Consider the following 22,200-nt stretch of genomic DNA (forward strand, 5'->3'; position numbering starts at 1 on the left):
CTTGGTTGCTTAGAGCTTAGTTTTAGTGCTTCTTAGTCCTATAGCAAGTGAGTCAATAAATATATCCATGGCCATGTCTGAAAGGACTATTGAACGAAAACTATCAATTTATTCCTCTTAGAAAATGCTAAATAGGAAAATAAAATATAGTTATTAAACTGTTTAAGGGGCTAGCGGCCTGTACGGTACTTTTATTGTTTCTGGCACCACATAATGCAGCACAAGACTTAGATTTAGGCCTTCAGCTTGTTCTAATCATGCGAAGCACGTAACTGACTGAAACAACAGTTATATAATTCTCGAAAAACAATACGAGTTCATCTGAAACCATCTAATTGGGAAATATATTCCATCTAATCTAAATACTGATTTGTTTAAGCGACTTATTCAGATATAATAGAAACTAAATTTCGGTGAAAACCTATTGGGGTACTGTAGAATTTAATTGTGTCTACCATTGACAAAGCATTTTCTAGAAATAAAAGTTTAAAATGTGAAAGCTTTTTTTTAAGGGGGGCAAAGAGCAACTTTAGGCTTTCCAAGAAAGGGATATTGATTAAGCCCACCCCCTACCATTAAAAAAATAAATCGGGCATTATCATTGGTTCAAACATGTCAAATCTTACAACCTATGAAGGAGCTAAAAATACCAATGGGTAAGAGTCTTTTTCAGCCTCTAAAAATTAAAACAAATACCAAAACTTAAACTTGGAAGCTGGCCATACCTGGTAGTTGGGAATGTCCATATTTGGATTATAGTTTATCATTAAATGTATAGCTGTTTTATTGCCAGCAATTATAGCCCAATGAATAGCAGTGTTTCCATAAAGCTTATCTTGGATAGATGGCGACGCACCACATGACAATAATAGCCGACATGGATCCACCCTAAAACAATAGAATGCAAATTCTAGTCGCTATGTCTAGTTTACAAAAAAAAATCGCTTTTGTTTCTGTTCAAAAATACAACATTCAAATATTTTGCTTAATTCACTTCACGTTACAAAAACATTAGCCTCCAACGGAATGCAGGGTTCGTAAAGTATTCCACTATCACAGGACAAAAGATAATCTTTTATATTCCTTTCTTTAAGTTCAGCTGAGATTGAAGGGACGAATCAATTGGAATTTTATCTGTCAACTTATACTTTCTTTCTGAAATTAATGGTATCTTATTAAAAACTAGACATTTAAGAAAAAAAATAAAAGGAGTTCAATATGTTATAGAATTCATAAGAGCTGAAGGCGGGGACAGATTCATCACAGATTTTTGGGTTTTGTATTTGAAAATGCCATATCCAGACATTAATTTCTGTTATTTGTTTTAAATCTCACAAATTTAAGGGAAAAAAACTTTTAAAACAACAAGTAATTTTCTTCAAAAAAAGCAATTTGCTTCCTACAGAAACTAAGCTAATGAATCTGTAATTACAACACTCGCTCTTGTCCCCTGTCTAATAGAAAGAATTAATTAGGGTTTTCTTAACATCTCTATGAACTTCCCTTTTGTTTAAATCATATTCACAATCTTAAGTAATTTATCTCTAACTTCACAACCACCTTGTTAAAAAAAAAAATTATTTACCAAATCATCAGCACCAGGAGCCTTATTGTACTATTTTTAAGACTAGAGTTTTAATGCTTTTACATGACAAGCACAAAATAACTAATAAAATAATTTCACTACTACCCTCCTAAATTATGGCATGATTATCAAACAGGACCTGCACTAGAAAGATTGGACACCCCCTGCACTAGAACAATATTTCTAGCTTTTTAGTTAATTTTAGGAAAATGAAGAGAAATCTATACTTTTTTATTGGTATGACTTATTTCTACCATGGATGGTAAATTAAAATAAATTATAATAGATGATTTTTTAAGTATCATATTTTTGACTATCTCAATTGAGAAAATACAACAGCAATTTCTTGCTCAAATAAAAAAAAAAGAAAAAAAGAATCACTACTACCCTCTTAAATTATAGCATAATTAAAAAAAATTAAATAAAATCATATAGTATCTTGTGCCTAAAATAATTGACAAGTGTTTAGACATTAAACTGGATGTGCTGCAATAAGATAACTTCACTACTAATCAAACAGGAGTAAACATGTTACCCATCAACTAATCCAACAGCCCACATAAGTGCAGTCATTTTGTTTTTATCAGGTGCATCAGGAGGGACCCCTTTGGCCACAAGGTAGGCAATAATAGACGTGTGTCCATATTGAGCAGCAAGATGAATTCCTGAATATCCTTCTCCATCTCGGATTTGAGGATCTGCTCCGTGCTTCATCAATAGGACAACCATTTGCAACAATCCTTGTCTGAAAAAAGTATCATTTAAAATGTCTTATTTCTTTGTATGAAAATAGCACTGATATGTATCAAAGACAACAAAAGGCATTATGCTTATGGCCCATCGATACTAAAAAGAATTACCCTATCTTGTTCATTATAAACGTGTCTGTGGCCAGACTATTCAGATTTATGTTGGCGGCGTTGATATAACTTGTAGAACTTGGACAACAGATTTGAAAAAGAAAGAAAACTAAAAACCGACACTGAATTTCCCAGATATCTGAGAAAAATCATTTAATTTCTTTCAATTTGGGCCTGATATAGTGATATTCAGTTTCGATGTGACTTAAATCATCAGGAAGTGTGAATTTTTTTTTTTCATAAATCAGTGCAGAGTTTTCTAGTTTGAGTTCAGGAAACGTGAGTCCTTAAAAGTATTTCAGCCTACCTGCTCAAAAAATACTGAAAATCAGTTCAAAGGAATTATCATTTGATTGATCTGACAGCTTTGGCACTCCCTGTGCTGTCACCCGCCTTGATTGACATGTTAGCCGAGATAATTTACATTTCAGTATATCATAGAAGCCATTAGGTCATGGTTAATCGTTGTATAAATGTTCTGTTTTGGTCCACCCTCCGTTTTAGTTCAAACATTTAGTTCAGTCACATAGATGTTGAGGCTATTAAAAGCAGTCAAATCCACTTACAGTTAAAGATTTTAAACTTGACCAACAGAGAATATCAGTCAATAGCAACTGGTACTAAAAATTATGAGCTCAATTCATGAGAGAAAGTCTAAATCTTGCATGGACTCAGAAAGCCTAAATCTTGCAGCAGCATAATCGTGTACAATAGGCTGACAATATAACGACAATACTGGACGAGTTTTAGTTGCATTGTTTACCTTGCTTACAGAAAATACTTTTGACAAGGTAAAGCCAGTTTCATGATGAAAAAATAATAGTAAAAATGAAATGAGAAAATTCAGATCAAACTTCCTTAACGAATTTATATATTATGTTGATCTACTTAGCAAAACTGTTTAGAGATAGTAGATCATTAGATGGTACAGAGTTATGTGGAACATCTCTGTATACCCCTTAAAGCATTGTATCACTTTCTATCCTCAAAGAAGACACATTTCTATCATTAGATTCCTTCATTCAAAGACATTGGCAAATTATTAAATCAATTTTATATACCCCTCCTTGATGGGTGACTGAGGTCTTAGCTTCACCTGAGTCAAGGAGATTTATAATCCTGAGGTTACTCTTGGGAAAAAAAGATGAATAATTTAGCAGACAATTTTTCTTAAAATTGTACTAAATTCTGGGAAATAAGAAAAACAAGCTATATTCTAGTTTTTTTGGAAACAGCTATACATGATGATTTTACATTTTTCTAAGATTTTATTTTCCCAGAGAGAAAATAGGGTACATTTTAATAATAGTAAATGGCTACATATTCTAAAAAGAATGTCTTTTATAAAATCTAACTATCTGTGAACATATGGCTCTAAGAAGATATTTAAGGACAAAATCAACTAAGGCTGTGGCAATACCTTATTTTTTAATTTAGGAAGGACAATTGAGCTTAAAGTGAAGAATCTATTACATCTCTCTCTCTCTCTCTCTCTCTCTTTATATATATATATATATATATATATATATATATATATATATATATATATATATATATATATATATGCTTAGGTTTTCTGTAAATTATAAATTGAGTTCCAGTTTACAGGTAAGACAAATATCTTAGTGATCTAATTGTAAAGAACAGTAGTACCTTTACTCCAAGAGAGTTATGCCAAAACCAAAAATAAAACCAAAAAGAGTTATACTATATATATATATATATATATATATATATATATATATATATATATATATATATATATATATATATATATATATATATATATATATATAATATATATATATATATATATATATATATATATATATATATATATATATATATATATATATATATATATATATATATATATATATATATATATACATATATATGTATATATTTTTATATATATATATATATATATATATATATATATATATATATATATATATATATATATATATATATATACATATATATATATATGTATATATATATACATATATATATATATATATATATATATATATATATATATATATATATATATATATATATATATATATATATATATATATATATGCTTAGGTTTTCTGTAAACTATAAATTGAGTTCCAGTTTACAGGTAAGACAAATATCTTAGTGATCTAATTGTAAAGAACAGTAGCACCTTTACTCCAAGAGAGTTATGCCAAAACCAAAAAAGAGGGGTATTCATTCAAACAATTCCTAATATTCAGGATGCCTAGTTCAGATTCAGGATTCCTAGTCAAATTTAACACTTTTGCTTTGTTCTTCCTGAGTTAAAGTAGGTTTATTATAATGAGGTTACTTCTGAAAACAGCAGACAATTGAATCAGAAGATGCATCTTTTTGTTCAAGTTGATGCAAATTTTCCAGGATGCAATATTTAGCAATTTCTATAAACTCCCTATGCAGTTGCAAATGATCTACTAATCACTGCCAAGTTAAACAATAACTGTAAATATAGAGAATGATCCAAGAGCTCATAGAGGATTATTAGAAAAAAAAGGTTAAGGTATGCATTATTTTGTATGGGCTTTCATAAACTATTAGACCGAATTTCAAACTTGAAGATTAGAAAAAAAGAGAAAAAAATCAATAAAACCAAATTAAAGGAGCCCTAGCAATCCTTTTAACTTACTCAAAAGCCTCAAAAATTTTCAGCTAAAATTGAGAATTCCCACGAAATAATAAGAAGCAATATGTGAAATATATAGCAATTTGTCAACTCCCTATGCTGTTGTATAGCTGTATCCCCCAATTACAGTCAAGTTAAATAGCCAATGTAAATTAAGAGAACAATCCACTAGATTGCAGAGGATGATTAGAAAAAAAGTTAAGGTATGCAATATTTTGCACAGGTTTTCAAAAAACTACAAAACCAAGTTTCCTGAAAACAAAACATCAATAAAGTCAAATTTAAGGGGCTTCAGGAAGCCTTTGAACTTCCTTGAGAGCCTCACAGAATTTCAGCTAAAACTGACAAAAAAGGCTTTCCATGAAAACAATCCAAAACAAATCAGGGTTGCCGGCCAACTTCAAGGCTTTTTCTAAACCTCCCTATGCTCTTGCAAGATTTCTTAAAAATTTGATCGGTCCTACAGATATAAATACTTTTTTTAGTAATGGTATTTGATGCATCTCCCTTTGAGTACAGTGTAGAAACTCTTCCATGATCTTTGATCTTTATTGATGAGTTGCCCAAGCAAAGGAGATAAATAAAACTGAGAATACTTATAATAATAACAGATAAATCATTTCTATTCAATGAAATAACATTTAGACAGTTTCCAATTTGACCCTAATTTCCTGAACTTCTGTATAACCTGTGTTTGGATTCAAGCAAGATGCCTGATTTTCTTTACAGTAATTATAATATCAATGAAAGTGGCTAACATTTCTTAAAGAATGCCCCCCAGTTGATTCTAACTCTTTTTGAAGATCCAGCTCTTAGGAGGTAATTAGAACACGACCAACTGAGGAAGAGTAGCTCATTTAACTAGGAAATTAAGATTATAAATAAAACAAAGTATCGGTTTTTTTATGGGTTTTCTTAAAAGAGAAAAATGATATTTGTAAAAATAATTAAAATATCCACAAAACATATTTTGTCACCCATTTCTACGTCTTATGCAAACTGAAGAATTCTATGAATAGAAATGCAGATGTTTATATAAGAATTAAGAAATTCAAATTTAAGAAGCTAGACACTACGAAATTAATATTAGAATTAGGAAACTATGATTCGAGAAATTAAGAAACTAGAAATAGGACAACAAGAAACTTAGATTAAGATTAACAACTTTAGAAATTAAGACTAGAATGAAAATTATTTATATTATTTAAATAAAGCCTCAGAATCAAATTAATAGCCTGGCAGGTTATCCTCATTCTAATTCCATACTGAAATCTGGTTCATAAAACAATTCCTACAATTTTATTACCAAAGATAAATACAGATTATACACCAGATTAAAAAGCATATCCAAATTAAGTTTTACTTAGCTCACACTGTTTCAGTCACTTTCTATTGGGAGCAGAATTACAGAAGTAATTAGTTTAGGTCTACTGATCAATAATCTCTACTTCTGAAATCTTCCTTGATGCCTTTTGCAGGGAAAACCAAGAAATTCTTTTTATGCTTCATATGGCAGAATAGTCCAGGTTATGACCCAAGAGGGGATTGGATCTTCTACAAACTTTGGCAATCCTAAAACCTAATTTTGCCAATATTTAACATTTTAATCAATCTAGAAAACCTTCCATTCTCTTCCTAATGTTTGAGATATGTGAACCTATAAGAAGTTGAGGAGCTCAAATCTCCCCCAACAGCATCAACTACTGCATTCTGATATGTAGAATTTCACAATTTCTATTCTATTATTAACTGATGCCCAGTGAAGTAACTTACTTGATTGCCCAATGCAAAGGGGTAGAGCTCACAACTCCACCAACAGCATCAACTACTGCATTCTGGGATATGTAGTAATTCACAATTTCTTTTCTGTTGTTAAGTGATGCCCAGTGAAGTAAAGTAAGATTTTCTGCATCTCTTTTGTTTACATTATAACCTGCCTCCACAAGCTGTTTGCATCTTTCAAGGACTCCACACTAAAACAACACAAAAAAGCAGCAAATAATACCAAATTAATACATTGATATCATGCAGATAAAACAGGCCTTTAGTTTGATAGGCCTATTGGTACACTGAAGAAGTAATAATGACATACACTAATTATGTTTATTGGTCATTATGAGTTATGAATAACTATGGTTTTTAAAAACTATTTTAAAAAAGAGCGTGATTTTTTATTTTTTCAAAAATTTTCAACATTGACATGCTTCACTTTCATAATACTCACTACAATACCATGAACTTAGTAATGATGGGGTCTTCCATATATTGCCAATTATATTTTCCAAGCTGATCATATAGAACAGCTAATCAAAAGAAGTAGGGGGAGTCTTTATCCTTTTGCAAATAAAAAGGTCTAGTGGCCTTCTTAAGGCTGAAAATGATTGGAGATCAGACACCTGCCCTTTATGTCCCTGCATGACATTGAATTAAAAATTCAATCAGAACAGAAAAAAATCAATCAGAATAGTGTTAAGATCCAAAAAACATGAATACACTCCCCCCCCTACAAATGCAGACATGTGGTGTCTCTTTTAACTGGTGATTGGTCTAGATAATTCTATGAAAATTTAGGTATTGGTTTTAAATGACCAGACAACTGTCTTAAATAGATATATTGTAAGTGCATGTATCACATATGATGTTTAATTTCCATCAAAGTTGGTATTGAAGGGTGTTTAAAGTCACTAATTAAAAAAAAGGGCAGAAGTTGTAATTCTAGCCACTTACTTCCCAGCATTATTCAAATAATCTACTTGAAAACAAAGGCTTCTAGCCCCCTCAGGGCTAGAAGCTCTTCTAGACCCCTCAGGGAAGGGGGCCAAGCATCTAATTGGTTATCAGAAGCGGGTATTCCTATTGTTGTATCTCCAGTATCCAATGATGATAGCCTGAATGAAACCATGATTACTGTCTCTGAGTCACCAATCTCTGAAACTGACAACCTGCTAAATGAGGATTTTCAGACAGTGGGCAGAAAACAGAAACAAAAAAAGCCTTCTATGAGTCCTCCTGAAATAATGGGACTCTCAAACTCAGTTCCAGCAGTGGAGATAAAGGACAAACCCATTATCCCCTTTACTCCAACAGTAAAAGATAAATCTTTCTCTATCAAAAATATTACTAATATTAGAATGAATCTTTTCAAAACTTTTAGATGCAGCTCACTGTGAATGTGAACAGAGATGGTTCACTAACGGTTATGTTTCTAGACAGAAATGAAGCCTGCAAAGCAATTAGCCTACATAAAATTGGCAATATCCCTGTTACACCTGAATGGTGGAAACCAACCCTGAAAAATTCTCAGAAAATAGTACTGTACAACAAACCATTGGAACTGTCAAATGATGACTTGAAAGATGGTCTTATAAACAATAAGGGGGAAATGCTGGAGGTTCTGGATGTTCATCGTATGGGCAGGCTAGATTCTAAGGGAACAACAAGCAGTAAGAGTTTCCTCTTTATCTTACCTGCTAGTTCCCAATTTGACTCGGTATTCCTTTTTGGTCAGCAAAAAGCTCATAAAATATACCAAGAAAAACCTCTTCAATGCTCAAAATGTTTTAAGCTTGGTCACTCATCTAAGTATTGTTCTTCTTCTGAACCAGGGTGCCCTAATTGCCTTGGTAATCACTCCTTGTCTACAGAAAGTAGATGCACTGAAATGCCTAAATGTACAAACTGTGATGGTGTGATCAACAGATCACAATTCATGTCCTAAATATGTTCAACGAGCTAAAGTTTTAAAGATTGCTCTTCAAGAAAATGTCCCTTTCCCGATAGCTGCAATGGAGCTGGCCAAGCTGTCCAAAGTACCATCAGGTCCAAGAGTTAATGAGGCCAAGGAAGGGAATTTAGCCCTTCCTTAAAAACCCTGGCTACAGGTCCACAAGAACAACCCAAATCAGGCACCCATACCTCCTACTCAGACTTCTTACCCTCTGTTGGCTAAGGAGCAACCCAAGATGACTGAAACTAGTCCATCCCTCAACAATCTAAAACTAATCCTAAATCTTGGTCTGAAAGAGTGGCTGCTTTTCCTAGTATTTCTACTCAAGCCATCACTATGCAAGATAGAGTTGGACCTCATATTACTAATTTAATTAAATATGTTGCATCAGTGGACCTAATATTACAATCAAATATGGCTAAAGATAAAAAAGCCGGTATAACAAAAGAAATTGCAGAACACTACTTTTCCAATTCTATTTTCAACAAAATAGGAACAGAATTATCATCCATTCTCTCAAAATATCATGCATGTCATCTATTCAACCCTTCCTATGTTAACTAAGCTCCAGATACTACAATGGAATTGCGTCTCTTTAAATTCAAATAAACCTACTGATCTTATCCAATGTGCAAATGATAATAGAATTGGAATTATTTGTCTACAAGAGACTAATCTTCATCAGTACAAGAAAATCAAAATGCCTGGGTACAAGTGCTACAGGAAAGATAGATCAACTAACAGAAAGGGAGGGGGTGTGGCAATTTTTGTTCATGTTTCAATCCAACACTCCCCTCAACCCTTAACTATCTACAGGGATGAAATAGATGTTGTAGGTATATTAATTACCTTAGCCAATGGTAACCATCTTGCCATAAAATCCTTTTATAATCCATGTGGTAGTAAGGACATCCAAAGTATCTTGGAAACAGAATTATCAGGTAATAATACCTTTATTTTTGGTGATTTTAATGCCCATAGTCCTCTCTGGGAACAATCAGCTGGTAGCAACAAAGCAGGAAGAGGAATAGAGTACATATTGTCCAATCTTCCTGACACCTTGATTTTCACTCCATTTGACTTTAAGACCAGATATAATATTTCTTCGAATTCTTTCTCAACTATAGATTTGCTTCTAGGTCCTTCTTCATATTATAATTTAGTTCAGATGGTAAAAGTGTCGTCTCTTCAATCTGATCATTGTGCAATTCTTACATCATTTCAAGATTTATGCTACACTCCCAAACCCTACGTCCCTACATTTATCAACTCCAAAGGTAATTGGTCCCTTTTTCGTGAGATATTAAATGAAGTAGATTTTTCCTTTGTTTCTCCTAATTCTGATATTAATGCCATTGAGTCTAATTTAAGATCAATCCTGCTGGAGTCAGCTAAATTGGCAATTCCAATGACTAGGGTACATTTTTACAATGGCTCCAAAAGACCCAAGAATTGGTGGAATGATGAGTGTAGGGTTGCAGTTCTGGCAAAAAGAAAGGCTCGTAAAATGTTTCAAAAGCACCCATTCAGTCAACAGCAATCTCTTATAAGCAGTCATGTGCTAAGGTGAAACTAATTTGTAGGAGAGCTAAACAGAGTACATGGCTGAATTTCAGCTCAAGTATCAGTTTTAGAACCCCAATTTCAAAGGTCCATAATTTCATTAGCCAACTAAATAGTGGAAAGCAGCCTAATGATGACCGTAGATATGATATCATTCAGGATGGATATCCAATTGTCTCAGATAAAAAGAAGGCAGATCTGTTTACCGATGTTTTTAAAAATGATTTCTCAGATTTTCATCCCAGCCGACCCCCTTTTTGTAATCACCCTCTTACCTGTTCTTATAAGGGTACTCTGATGAAACCTTTTTTCCCAAGATGAATTTTGTATAGCACTTAATTCTCTTAACATCAAGTCTTCCCCAGGTTATGATGGTATTTATACGAAGTGGATTCTTGAGTCCCCAAAGGTGGTCCATACAGCCCTCTTAAGTCTTTATAATTTTATTTGGTCAAGTCAAAAGTTCCCAGATGCCTGGAAGATTGCTCAGGTATTCCCAGCTTTAAAACCTTCTTATTCATCTAATGATCTCAAGTCTTACCGTCCTATATCGGTATTACCTTCCTTTAGGAAAGTCCTGGAAAGGCTTTTCTTATCAAGAATTGAGTGGTTTGCTGAAGTCAACAATCTCTTTCCTAGTGAACAAACAGGTTTCAGAAAAGAACATAGCTCTTTAGACAACATTACCCGGCTAGAAATTGATGTTTGTAACGCTCTCAAAATAAGACATGTCACAATGGCTGTTCTGTTTGACTGGTCGAATGCCTATGGAAATGTAGTCCACAATAAATTATTGGAAATCCTAATAAATCTTGACTTCCCGTATCCTTTTATAAGTTTTATAAAGTCTTTTCTAACTGATAGATATTTTTACGTTCAGGTAAATCAGTCTAGAAGTGAGCAATGCCCCGAGAGGACTTCCTGAAGGTGCAATATTGAGTCCTCTTCTATTCAACTTGTATGTTTCTGAATTTCAAGTATCTCATGCATCATTTGGCCTTTGTGCAGATGATTTGATTAGTTGGAAGTCAGGAAGGGATATTGGCCTTCTTCAAAGTCTTATTCAACAGGATATAAGTTTAGTCCAGAGATTCTCTTTAGCATTTGACTTCCCAATCTCAATCAGTAAAACTAAAGCCATTATATTTACTAATGGTACTCTAGATCCTCCTAATCCACTGACAATTTTCTCAAGGGAGATCCCATATTGCAATTCAGTGAAGTTACTTGGTTTATTTATGGATTCTAAAATGCAGTGGCATGAACATATTAATTCTTTGAAATCTCTGATTATTCAGAGACTTTGTATTCTAAAAAGACTTGCTGGAAGTAAGTGGGGATGTCACCCAAAAATAATTTGGATTTTTACAAATTATATATTCGTTCAAATATAAAATATGGGATTCAATTTTTTTTCAGCTCGTCTCCCATCCTCATTCAAAATCCTTGAATCTTTACAAAATTCTGCTATTCGAATAGCTTTGGGTGTGCATAAACATACTCCTCTGTCAAAGTTAAGAATACTGTTGGGATTGGTGTCCCTAAGTGAAAGAGCTTCTAGTCTAAGGATAAAGTATTTCTCGCAAATCCAGGCTTATGGAACCAAGCATGCGCTGAGAAGTCAGCCTGTCCCAATGCCCATTCATCATGGAATCAGTTTCAACTGGAGGTCCCAAACTGGAATCAACATTCGCTTTATGCATATCCCTTTACTGAGTCCCCCCCCCCCCCACGGGAAATGAGTCCTCCAAGCTGTCAAGTAGAACTTATCTCCATTAGTAAAAATATGATTCCTAATTATGAGATCCAGACTATTTTGGGTGAACACATCTCAAAGGCTTACCCCAACTATAGAAAAATATATACAGATGGATCTGTCCAGAGGGAAACAGCTGGAGCAGGAGCATGTATCCCATCCCTGAATTTGAATATTTATTCTCCTCTTCCATTGGGATCTTCTATCTTGTCTGCTGAATTATGTGCCATCCGCCTGGCCTTGGATGCACTTGTAAATTATAACATGGAATCTGAAAATATACTCTGTCTCTCCGACTCTAAATCAGCATTACTACTGATCCAAAATATTAATAGAATTAATAGAAAATGAAGTTTATTTTCAACATGTTCCTAGTCATAAAGGTATAAAATATAATGATATGGCTGATTCTCTAGCAGCAAAGGCTTCCTTGTTATCTCCTAGTCCTTCCTCTGGATTCTTCCTCTAGGATTAATATTTCTATAGGACAGAAATCAGATAGAAAAGAGTAACATAACATTTGAATTGCAGATCAATACTTTTTTCAGCATAATAATCACTGTCAACACACTACCCCCCCCCCACAACAGGCCAAATGTAGCCTTAGACTAAATATAATAGTTTACTGATTTTGCTTTTTTTTAATTAGCTTCTTTTGGCATTAGTACAGTAGAGGTTCCTAGCTCTTATCTACAAAAATGTGGAATTTCATGTTTTTTGCCAGAAGAAAGATTATGGATGTGTGTTTATTTGTTGTTGTTTTTTCCAGGGTGATTGTATCAACCCAGTGGTCTTAGAATATTGCAAGATGGCTCATTCAAATGGAAATTAAAAGCTCTAGAGCCTTTTTAAAGTGACCAAAAAATGGGAGGGCAACTAGGCCCCTTCACACACTTGGAGGATAAAGTTATCCCTCCCCCCCCCCAAGTCTCTGGGGAATGGCTGGAAGCAGTGAATTTTACACATTATATACTTATAACATTGATTATTGCAAAGTATACAGACGTCTTCAGGGAGACTTTTTCTGGGGGGGGTGGCTATGTTGGAGGATATTTACATGGAGAAAAGTTTCATAGGAAAAGGGGATTTTCCATGAAGGGGCCATCAGATTTCCCAGCCTTATATAAAGAAGGACCAGAAATAAAAAAAAAAAACTAGTTTTTTCAACTGAAAGTAAGGAGCAACATCAAAAATTACAATGAACAAAAATGATTATGTATATCAGGGGGTTCAATCCCTCATCAATATCTCACTCTTTATGCTAAAGTATTTTTTAGTACTTTCAAAAGAGCTATGTATTCTAATTAAATGGCCTTTGTGATTCAAAGGTCATTCTTAAAGAATTAGAAAAAAATTCAAACTTTAGCGTAAAGGGCAAGGTATTGACAAGGGGGTAAACTCCCTCATATACAGACTAATAATTGTTTGTTTCAAGTTTTAATGTTGCTCTTTACTTTCAGCCAAAAAAACTTGTTTTTTTTTATTTAATTACATTTAAGCTGCTTGTTCTTGTAATGGCACAAACTTCAGAGAAAGCATATACCATGGCTTTTATTTTTATTTTTACATCTCTCTAAGGGCATTATTATTACATATAGTTATTTACTATGTTATGTACCTCTCTAAGTTATGTATAGAGGTTAACAATAAACTTTTGTTATCATTTAAAGCCTCCAAAAAAAAGAATCAATTAAAAAAAAGAATCAAATTAAGGGGAGAATAAGTAGCATACAGACACGAAACTACCTATTAATAAATAAAAAAAAATTTTATTGTATAAATAATGAAGAATTGGTAAGGATAACCAGCACCAAATTGTAATTTTGAGTGAGAAACCCCTAAAGTTCTATCTTCTCATCTTTATTTACCCCTGTTTAAAGGCCTTCAGATAAGACACATCAAAACATTGTTATATAGACTTGACCAAAGGGTATGTTTAAATGCCCACATTCCCGTTTGAACTACACCATAAAAGGTAATAATTGTTGTTCAATGCTGGTGATTGAATTATAGAATATAGTAGCTTAAAAAAAACACTGAAAAGTTGACTTTATCTAAAGTAAGCAAGGATTTACACTTTTAATAGTAATATAGGATCAAATTTTACCCAAAATATAAGCTGTAATACAGAAAAAGCTGCATTAAACCTTATAAAATGAGCACAAAATTAGCAATCTGAAAATGTTGCCCTTTTTGTTCTAGCATATCTCCTTGTGGAGAGCTGCTATTCTTAAACTTTATCAGTGAAAGTATTTGTCCAGGAGTGGTGCAGTCAAAGTAGGATATTGAGAGTATTCTCATCAAGATAGCCTAGGCTAGGTTAGCTTAGGCTATTTTGAAGTAAGCCAAACTTTAATAACCATTGTCTAAGATTGGACAGCATTTCAAAGTTTATCATCAAGCTCCATGTGTGTTTCTGTGATAAGGCTCTACTGCTGACATTCAGCAATTTTAAAATTTTTAGCATTGCATAAGGTTGAAATATTTAAGCTAGCCAAATAACGTATTAATTAATGAAATTTCAATAAAACTGACTGAGAAACAATCAACTTCCTGTGTATTGTAATAAATATTTTGGTAAAATTCTAGTTAATTGACTTCTTGCTATCTCAGAAAGGGTTTAAGTTAGGAAAAATAAAACTTTTGGGGATGAATCTACAGACTAAAGTATGTCCCAGGAAGGTATTTTGAAGCGACTATTTCTACTCCTTCTCTCTCTAGAGGACCCTGACCTTTGATGACCTTTAAAAAAATGTTTTATAAAAGTGAAACCTTGCAAAATAGATCTTCTGCTTAACTAAAGTATAACAAAATTGTTTTCAGTTTCATAACTTTGCTCAATTTTATTTTATAAGGTTTTAAAGATATGCAAATACATTTCCTAAATTGTGAAAAAAAACATTGAAATGGCTCAAAATTATACTCAAATAACAGGAATTGCATTTTCAGAACTAGAGGCATAGAAAAAGCGACTAGTAACTGAAAATTAAGGTAAAATGTTGTTTTGTCAAAATTTCAATAGCCTGTAACCCCATTCATGAAAGTTTCATATTCCTAACCTAAACCCATTCCAAGACAGCAAGAAGTCAATGAACTAGAATTTTACCAATATTTCACAGCAATGTAACCATAGCTGATTTAGGCATATCTGATAAAGCGGTGATTAGCTGTCCAACTATGCTGCTGGGTATCATACCTTAGATTACTGTTGAATCAAGATAAAATTCATCTTTAAAATTGGTACCTGAGTTGCTTCCACAATATCAGCAGTCTGATCACCTTCATCCCATGTCATCTTTTGTGCAAATTTAAATATCTATCAACTACAATTCTAACTAAAGTTCAAAACAAGGATTATTTTTTATCTATTTGGATAAGGAATATATGACCTCCTTAAGCTAAATATTAGATGCCGCAATCACTATAGCAGGCGACCAGAAAGGCGTTCTGGCCTCAGATTGGACTGTGTTGAGTTTAGTTCTTAGTTTTCCCTCCGTCGACATTAAAATTATAAACCCGGGTGGTAAATTCATAATGCAAGGTTAAACGACGATTATTGTTTGTTTACAACCAATTTTTTTCCTCAAAATGGGCGAGGAGCATTAGAATTAGTTAATTAACTAAATAAAAGCAGGTGCCTGGTTAATTCAGCATTAAAGGGATTGACGTCTTACGTCGGAAAATACCAACAAAAAAAAAATACCTGCTTTGTTAGTCCGAGTCGACATAAAAAATACACAAAATAAAACGGTAAAGAGCAATGTTACCAAATATTGTCAACAGTCTGTCCACTTTGTAATTCAAATGTCTTATTCAAGTGTGGCTCAAATTCAAGTCTCATATCCTAGACAGTCACAGCTATTGTTATTGTCCAATCCTTCGATCCAAGTAGAATTTTTGAAGCACCTATCACTGACTAGATCCATCGGAAACTTATTTGAGGAGCTTGGAAATTCTGCCTGTGGATATTAAAAAGATTTTTACAAAGGACATCATTCAACATCTAAAACTTTTGCCCGACAATCAGAAAAAAAACAATGCAGTCTAAATGTCTATTTGAAACATGAATCAGTCCTGATTTTGAGTTCAAAGTGAACACACCTGGATTAAATTGGATATTTTATGAACTTATTAATTCAGTAAGCCCTTTTTAGCTTAAGAATTGTGAACTATTTCAACACTCGGCTATAAGCTCTCATCGAATGAAAATTAGTTCATTATAATTCAAGGTTTCGCAATAACTGGTTAAGGATAAAGTGACGTGTAACCTTGACCTACATAAGAGGATTATCAAAAGAACTATTTGTGCATGAATTGTAGAAAAAAATTATTGAGCTATTATTATTGAATTAATAGAACCAGCGTGATGCTTGTTACCAGTGACGATGATCCTGTCCTTGTTTATTCGCCGGTATTGAATTTTGTACAGAGCAATTTGCTAATTGGAGCAGAGTATGACGTGATTAAAAGGCATGGAGTGGAGTTTTTTACTCTAATTCGGTCAAGGTGGCAAAGACGTTATTGTGGCAGCTTTGTCCGGGTCATGAAGATTGCCCCATTCGGAAGGAAAATAATGCATTGGTTAGCCATTTCAGCGACATAATTACTTTATTAAAATGTCTTGACGAGACTGACACTGATGTTCCGACATTCGTTATAAAGCACCCTACGGAAGTACCCTGCCTCCCTGCCACTGCCTACACCTCTTTATTCTCAAAATTTAGTGAGCTCCATCAAGTTGTTTTGGGAATGTCTTCAAAACTTGACAATTATGAACTGAGCTTCCCCTAATTACCCAAGCCGGCTTCAGTGCTAGATTCGCATGCAACAGTTATCGTCTCAAAGGTGCCGGACGCCTTCTCTGACCCTCTTAAGCGAAAAGCAGCTATAGACCAAATTACTGGACATGAATTAGTACGTAGCGTAAAGCCCATCAATGACAAGTGGTATATTAATATGGACAAGTCTGCTACGGAGGATTTCTGCTCGTCAATCCAGAATATAATCTCCGGTACTACAACAAAAGTGGTTTCCAAGCGGTTTTTTGGTATATCACGTAATATTCCTACCGACGTTGACATTACGGTACTCGGAAACCAACACGGTGTCAAAGATACTAAGAGATTGGGCCTATCTAAGTCTGTGAAAATCGAGCTTTTGATTCTTTTGCGCAATCTACATATTTCAAGCATGGCCTCAGAGTGGGCTATGAAATTTTTCCTGTTTACAAGTTTAAGGACCTACCCAAATGCTGTTTTAAATGCCGATCACTAGACCATCTTCAGTACTCCTGTCCCAGTGTTCTCCCGAAATGTGCTTGTTGTGGAGGGCAACACATATCAACAAAAGATGAGCCATGCATTGCTGATCCCAATTGCGGCCAAAAACACCCTTTCTATAGCTTTTCCTGCCCCGTTATTAAGAATCGAATAAAGTGCAAATCCACCTTTCAACCATGAGTGCATCAATCTCAGTTATTTCGTTCAATATAAATGGCACCAAAGATAAGGATTTTGTTATTGACGAGTTGTACGGTTCCTACGATTTGGTATGTCTTCAGGAGCATCTTCTTACTGCTTCAAGTTTGAATTTTTTGCGTCGAAGTCAGCATCATACTGCGTTCCTGAGTGCAGTAAAAGCTACTGGCGGTCGCCCTTCCGGTGGACTAGCCTGTGTCTTTAAACGGGACATGCATCTACCCTCCCCAGTACTCTTCTACTCCGACGAATTTTTTTGGCTGTGCGTGTTGGCAGTATTGTATATTTATAAACTCTTATCTCCCATACGATGGATACTCGATCAGATCCTTAACTAAATTCGGAAAGCCGTGTGGTCTGCTTAAGAATCTTGTGAATCAGGTACTGTTAAACTCTCTACAGTATATAATAACTAGGGACCTAAATACTGATATTAATCGATCTTCTGTGAGAAGTGAATTGCTTTTTGAGTGTCTTCCTTCGTACCACGTTGTGCCCAAACCCCACAATTTTTCATATGTTCATCATTCTGGAAGCACAAGTGATATTGACCATATTGTTTGCTACGCCTGGTATTATCTTTTCTTCTGCTTCTGTTCATGTTAACGAGCAAGATACTGACCACATGCCAATTTCAGCGACATTTACAATGGATATTGATCTATCGGAAACCAATTGCTCGCGAGAAAAATCGAAGTGGTTTGAAAAAAGTAATTGGAGCAAAGCCAATATACCGCACTACATCTCTACCTTGACAACCCTTCTTTCTACCATACGTGTTCCATATCATCTTCTTCAGCGCTAGGTACATACGAATGGTAAAGCAGATATTGACTGTTGTTATAATCAAATTGTGATGTGTATGAAAAGGGCAGTAGAAGCTGCCGTACCTCGACAACGTATTCGTAAAAGAACACAAAAACCTGTCTGGTCAATGGACCCTTGTTTAAAGTCGATAAGAAATAAAGCAAAATTATGGCTCCAGATATGAAATGAATGCGGTTGGCAAAGTTCTGGGTGTGTCGCTGAGATCAAACGCAAAACTAAAACCAATTATAAACGTTATCTGAGGTCGGCAAGTTACCGCGGTATGGATTTTCCTGTAAGTAGGGAGGATTGGTGAGAAGTGATTAATTCTGACAAGATAAATGATGAAACTATGACAAGTAATTGCCTTCCACCTTCAGCTTGGTATAAACATTATTCTTCGATTTTTTCAGTGATTAATTATTCAGTGCATTCTGTATATACTCGCCTTCTTACCCCCCTCTTTAGTACAACGTTTTCGGAACACCATATAGTGCCCATATATTTCTCTTCCGTAATTAATGCTGTTAAAAGTTTAAAATCTGATTCAATAGATAAGGATGGTATTTCTAAGATGCATATGCCGATTGAATACACCCCCCTTATATCTCATTTCAGCTTCTTTTTCAAATGTGTCTATGTACTTCATATGTACCTGAGAGTTTTCTGTGTGGCACTATTTCGTCAATATTAAAAAGGGGAAAGTCACCGACTGACTGTTCTTGCTATCGACCTATTACTGTATCTTGTAATATTAGTAAGGTTTTTGAGTATATCCTTCTACCATTTTTGACTAATAATATTATTGAGGATGAGAACCAATTTGGTTTTCGGAGTGGGGTGGGTTGTCAGTATGCGCATAAGTTTCTGTCTTCTTTGCTGGCTGATAATTCTTCCAAGGGAAATGATCTTTATATTTGTGCTTTGGATCTTTCGAAAGCGTTTGATAGTGTGGTCCATAGTCAGCTCATTTTTTCCTTGTATAATTCTGAGGTCAATCTCTCTGTTATAATGCTTCTTAGGTTTTGGTATTCAAATTCGTTTCTTCAATTAAGATCTACACCAGACACTATTATAAGAATGTGAAGAGGAGTTAGGCAGGGTGGTGTTCTGTCCCCTACGCTTTTTAAGATTTGTGTTTCTAGTGTGCTGGCTAAGATTTCAGGTACTTACCTTTCTGGTCTTGTGGATGTTTCTTATCTTGCGTATGCTGACGACTTGCTTCTGATTAGCCGTTCCAAAAAGGGTCTTTCCAAAATGGCCTCTATAGTTTCTGATGCTTTCTCTAATATTGACCTTTCAATTAATATAGATAAATATGAGTTTCTTCCCTATAGCTGCACTACTGCTACTCCCTTTCACTGTGATAACTTCACTATCCCTCTTGTTGATTGTATTCGTTGGCTTGGCATCTCTATTACTAACAATCTTTCGAGCTTATGTCAGCGTACTGTTTGTGATATAAGTAAAAAGATTCAGATTGGTTATGCAAAAATTGTTGCAAATAGAGGGAAGTATAATAGACGTGCGATGGCTAAACTTTATTCTACTTTCTGTGATCATTCTGTCCTTTATGCTTCAGGTCTTTTCCCCCTTCTTAATAATGGTAATTTAAATAGAATTCGTATAAATTATTTCAAATTTTGCAAATTTCTTCTTTATCTTCCACCTTGGACAAAAAACCGGACTCTTGTTAAAAAAATTTCAGTTCCTGATATAACTCTAAGTTGGAGATTCTTCTCAGACAACTCTCCAGTACGGCTTCTGCGCGCCTATCCCCTCACCACCGTCTTATCGGTTGTTTTCGTTGACTTTGTGTGTGTATTTGTTTTTCTCTTTGTGTTTTTTGAATTTCATTTTTCGTGTGTATCTAATGTTCATTTTTTTTCCATAGTTCGTTATTTTGTGTGTTTATTTAATTTTTTGTATTAACGTAAAAAAATTCTATTGTCATTACTTTTCATTTTTGTATGTTTTGCTTTTTTTGTGTGTATTTAATTGTTTGTACTCCACATTTTAATACTTTTATAGTGTTGTTGTGGGTAAGAAATAAATTATTATTATTAATATTGTAAATCTATGGAATTATAACTAACCGAATATATCACTAAAGAGGGGTGATACTGAAGAAAATTTGTTTTTGTATTTTGAAATTTTGGAGTGATGACATTGACTACTACTACTACTAAAAATAATAATAACTCACTGCAGCACCAAGCCGCCTGAGGCTAACACAGCTATGCACCCTCCTCCTCCATCATAATCTATTCAAAGCCCCCTCTTTAAACCCTCCCAGGAAGTTCCCATTTCCTTTAAATCTTTATTTATGACATCCTCCCAACCCAAACAAGGACGACCTGCTTTCCGTGTAGCCCCAGACGGAAAAGGACAATCTTCGGTAATCCGTCATCCTTCATCCGTAGAACGTAGCCTAACCATCTCAACCTTTCTTTCATTATAGTCCTAGAAAGCTGGATTGGTAGGTCGTACAACCTACTGTTTGAAATACGGTCAGTCAGCCGGGTACCCAGAACAATATGTAGGCAATTTCTCTGGAAAACATCTAGTAAATTTTCAGCTGCTTTTCGGAGCGCCCATGTTTCAGAGCCATATTTGACCACTGTCATCACTGTTTCACCTTCCAATACTCTAATCTTGGTTTGCAGACTTATCTTTCAATTCTTTCAAACTTTTTTTAAATGTGAAAAAACACCCTGAGCCTTAGCTATTCTACTTTTAACATCTTCACTGCTTCCACAATCTTTACTAATAATACTAGCAAGGTAACTGAAGCTCCCAACCTGAGGACTTACTCCTAGCCTTAGTGACTTAGTCTTCTTAACATTAATTTTCAAGCCCATTTTAGCACCCTGAACTCGCAAAACCTCTAAAAATTCATTCATTTTGCTCACACTTTCATCTAATATGCTTAAATCATCAGCATAATCTAAGTCAAGGAGCATTTTTCCTCACCATTTGATTCCGTGGTCTCCAATTGCCTTTCCTGTGCTACTTAAGACGAAGTTCATCAAAATGATTCATATAAAGGGGGATAGAACACAACCCTGCTTAACTCGATTTAATACAAAACTTGTTGCTAACCTCATTTCCTACCTAAACCGTGGCAGTATTATTCTCGTACATAGCACAAATCACTTTAATGTATTTTTCTGGTGTACTATATAAGGATAAGACCTTTGTTAACACTTTTCTATCAACAGAATCAGAAGCTTGCTCTTAATCGATAAAACTGAGGACCAAAGGTGTTTGACAACGAAGGGACTTCTCAATTATTAACCTAAGAGTGAAAACTTGGTCGACACATCCTCTACCTTTTCTAAAACTGCCTTGTTCTTCCCTTAAAACTTTGTCTACAGCATCTCTCAGTCTAAAAAGTATCATATTGCTCAGTAATTTGTTACCTACAGAGACCAGACCTACAGAGACTACCTACAAGCACTTTCCTAAGACACCATCAGCAACTTCAGAAATTGTTTTTCTGAAATTATTCCATCCATCTTCCACATTGTCAAATTTTAAACTTTCAAGTTTAGGTCTTATTTTTAAATTAACTAAAGAATTTTTTTATATAAATGTTTTATGTAATATATCTAAGATATTGAAAAAATCACATTGATATGCATTTTTTTGTAAGTAACAAAAGAGAATATAAAGCAATTTGGGAAAAAATCTGAAAATATGGAGAATCAAATTATATGTTATTTCAAATTTCATTATTTACTTAGTACTTTTTTGT

The 22,200-nt window shown here is 34.1% G+C and overlaps 1 protein-coding gene across 3 annotated transcripts in view; it reads right to left on the reverse strand.

Moving 5' to 3' along the window:
- LOC136031499 (palmitoyltransferase Hip14-like) overlaps window positions 1-22,200 on the reverse strand; it is a 106,400-nt gene that overhangs the window by 39,793 nt on the left and 44,407 nt on the right. For 2 of the 3 annotated variants that reach the window (XM_065711156.1, XM_065711155.1), the window contains exons 1-4: window positions 15,404-15,519; window positions 6,887-7,086; window positions 2,121-2,330; window positions 726-888 (exon numbers count right to left, since the gene is read on the reverse strand). In XM_065711156.1, the coding sequence (XP_065567228.1) occupies window positions 726-888; window positions 2,121-2,330; window positions 6,887-7,086; window positions 15,404-15,454 (624 nt within the window). In that variant the 5' untranslated portion in view covers window positions 15,455-15,519. Of the gene's footprint in view, window positions 1-725; window positions 889-2,120; window positions 2,331-6,886; window positions 7,087-15,403; window positions 15,520-15,926; window positions 16,119-22,200 lie in introns of those variants that run through there. The other variant, XM_065711157.1, reaches the window with a different exon arrangement.

The sequence above is a fragment of the Artemia franciscana genome, chromosome 9 (genome assembly GCF_032884065.1).
Source record: "Artemia franciscana chromosome 9, ASM3288406v1, whole genome shotgun sequence".
NCBI lineage: Eukaryota > Metazoa > Arthropoda > Branchiopoda > Anostraca > Artemiidae > Artemia > Artemia franciscana.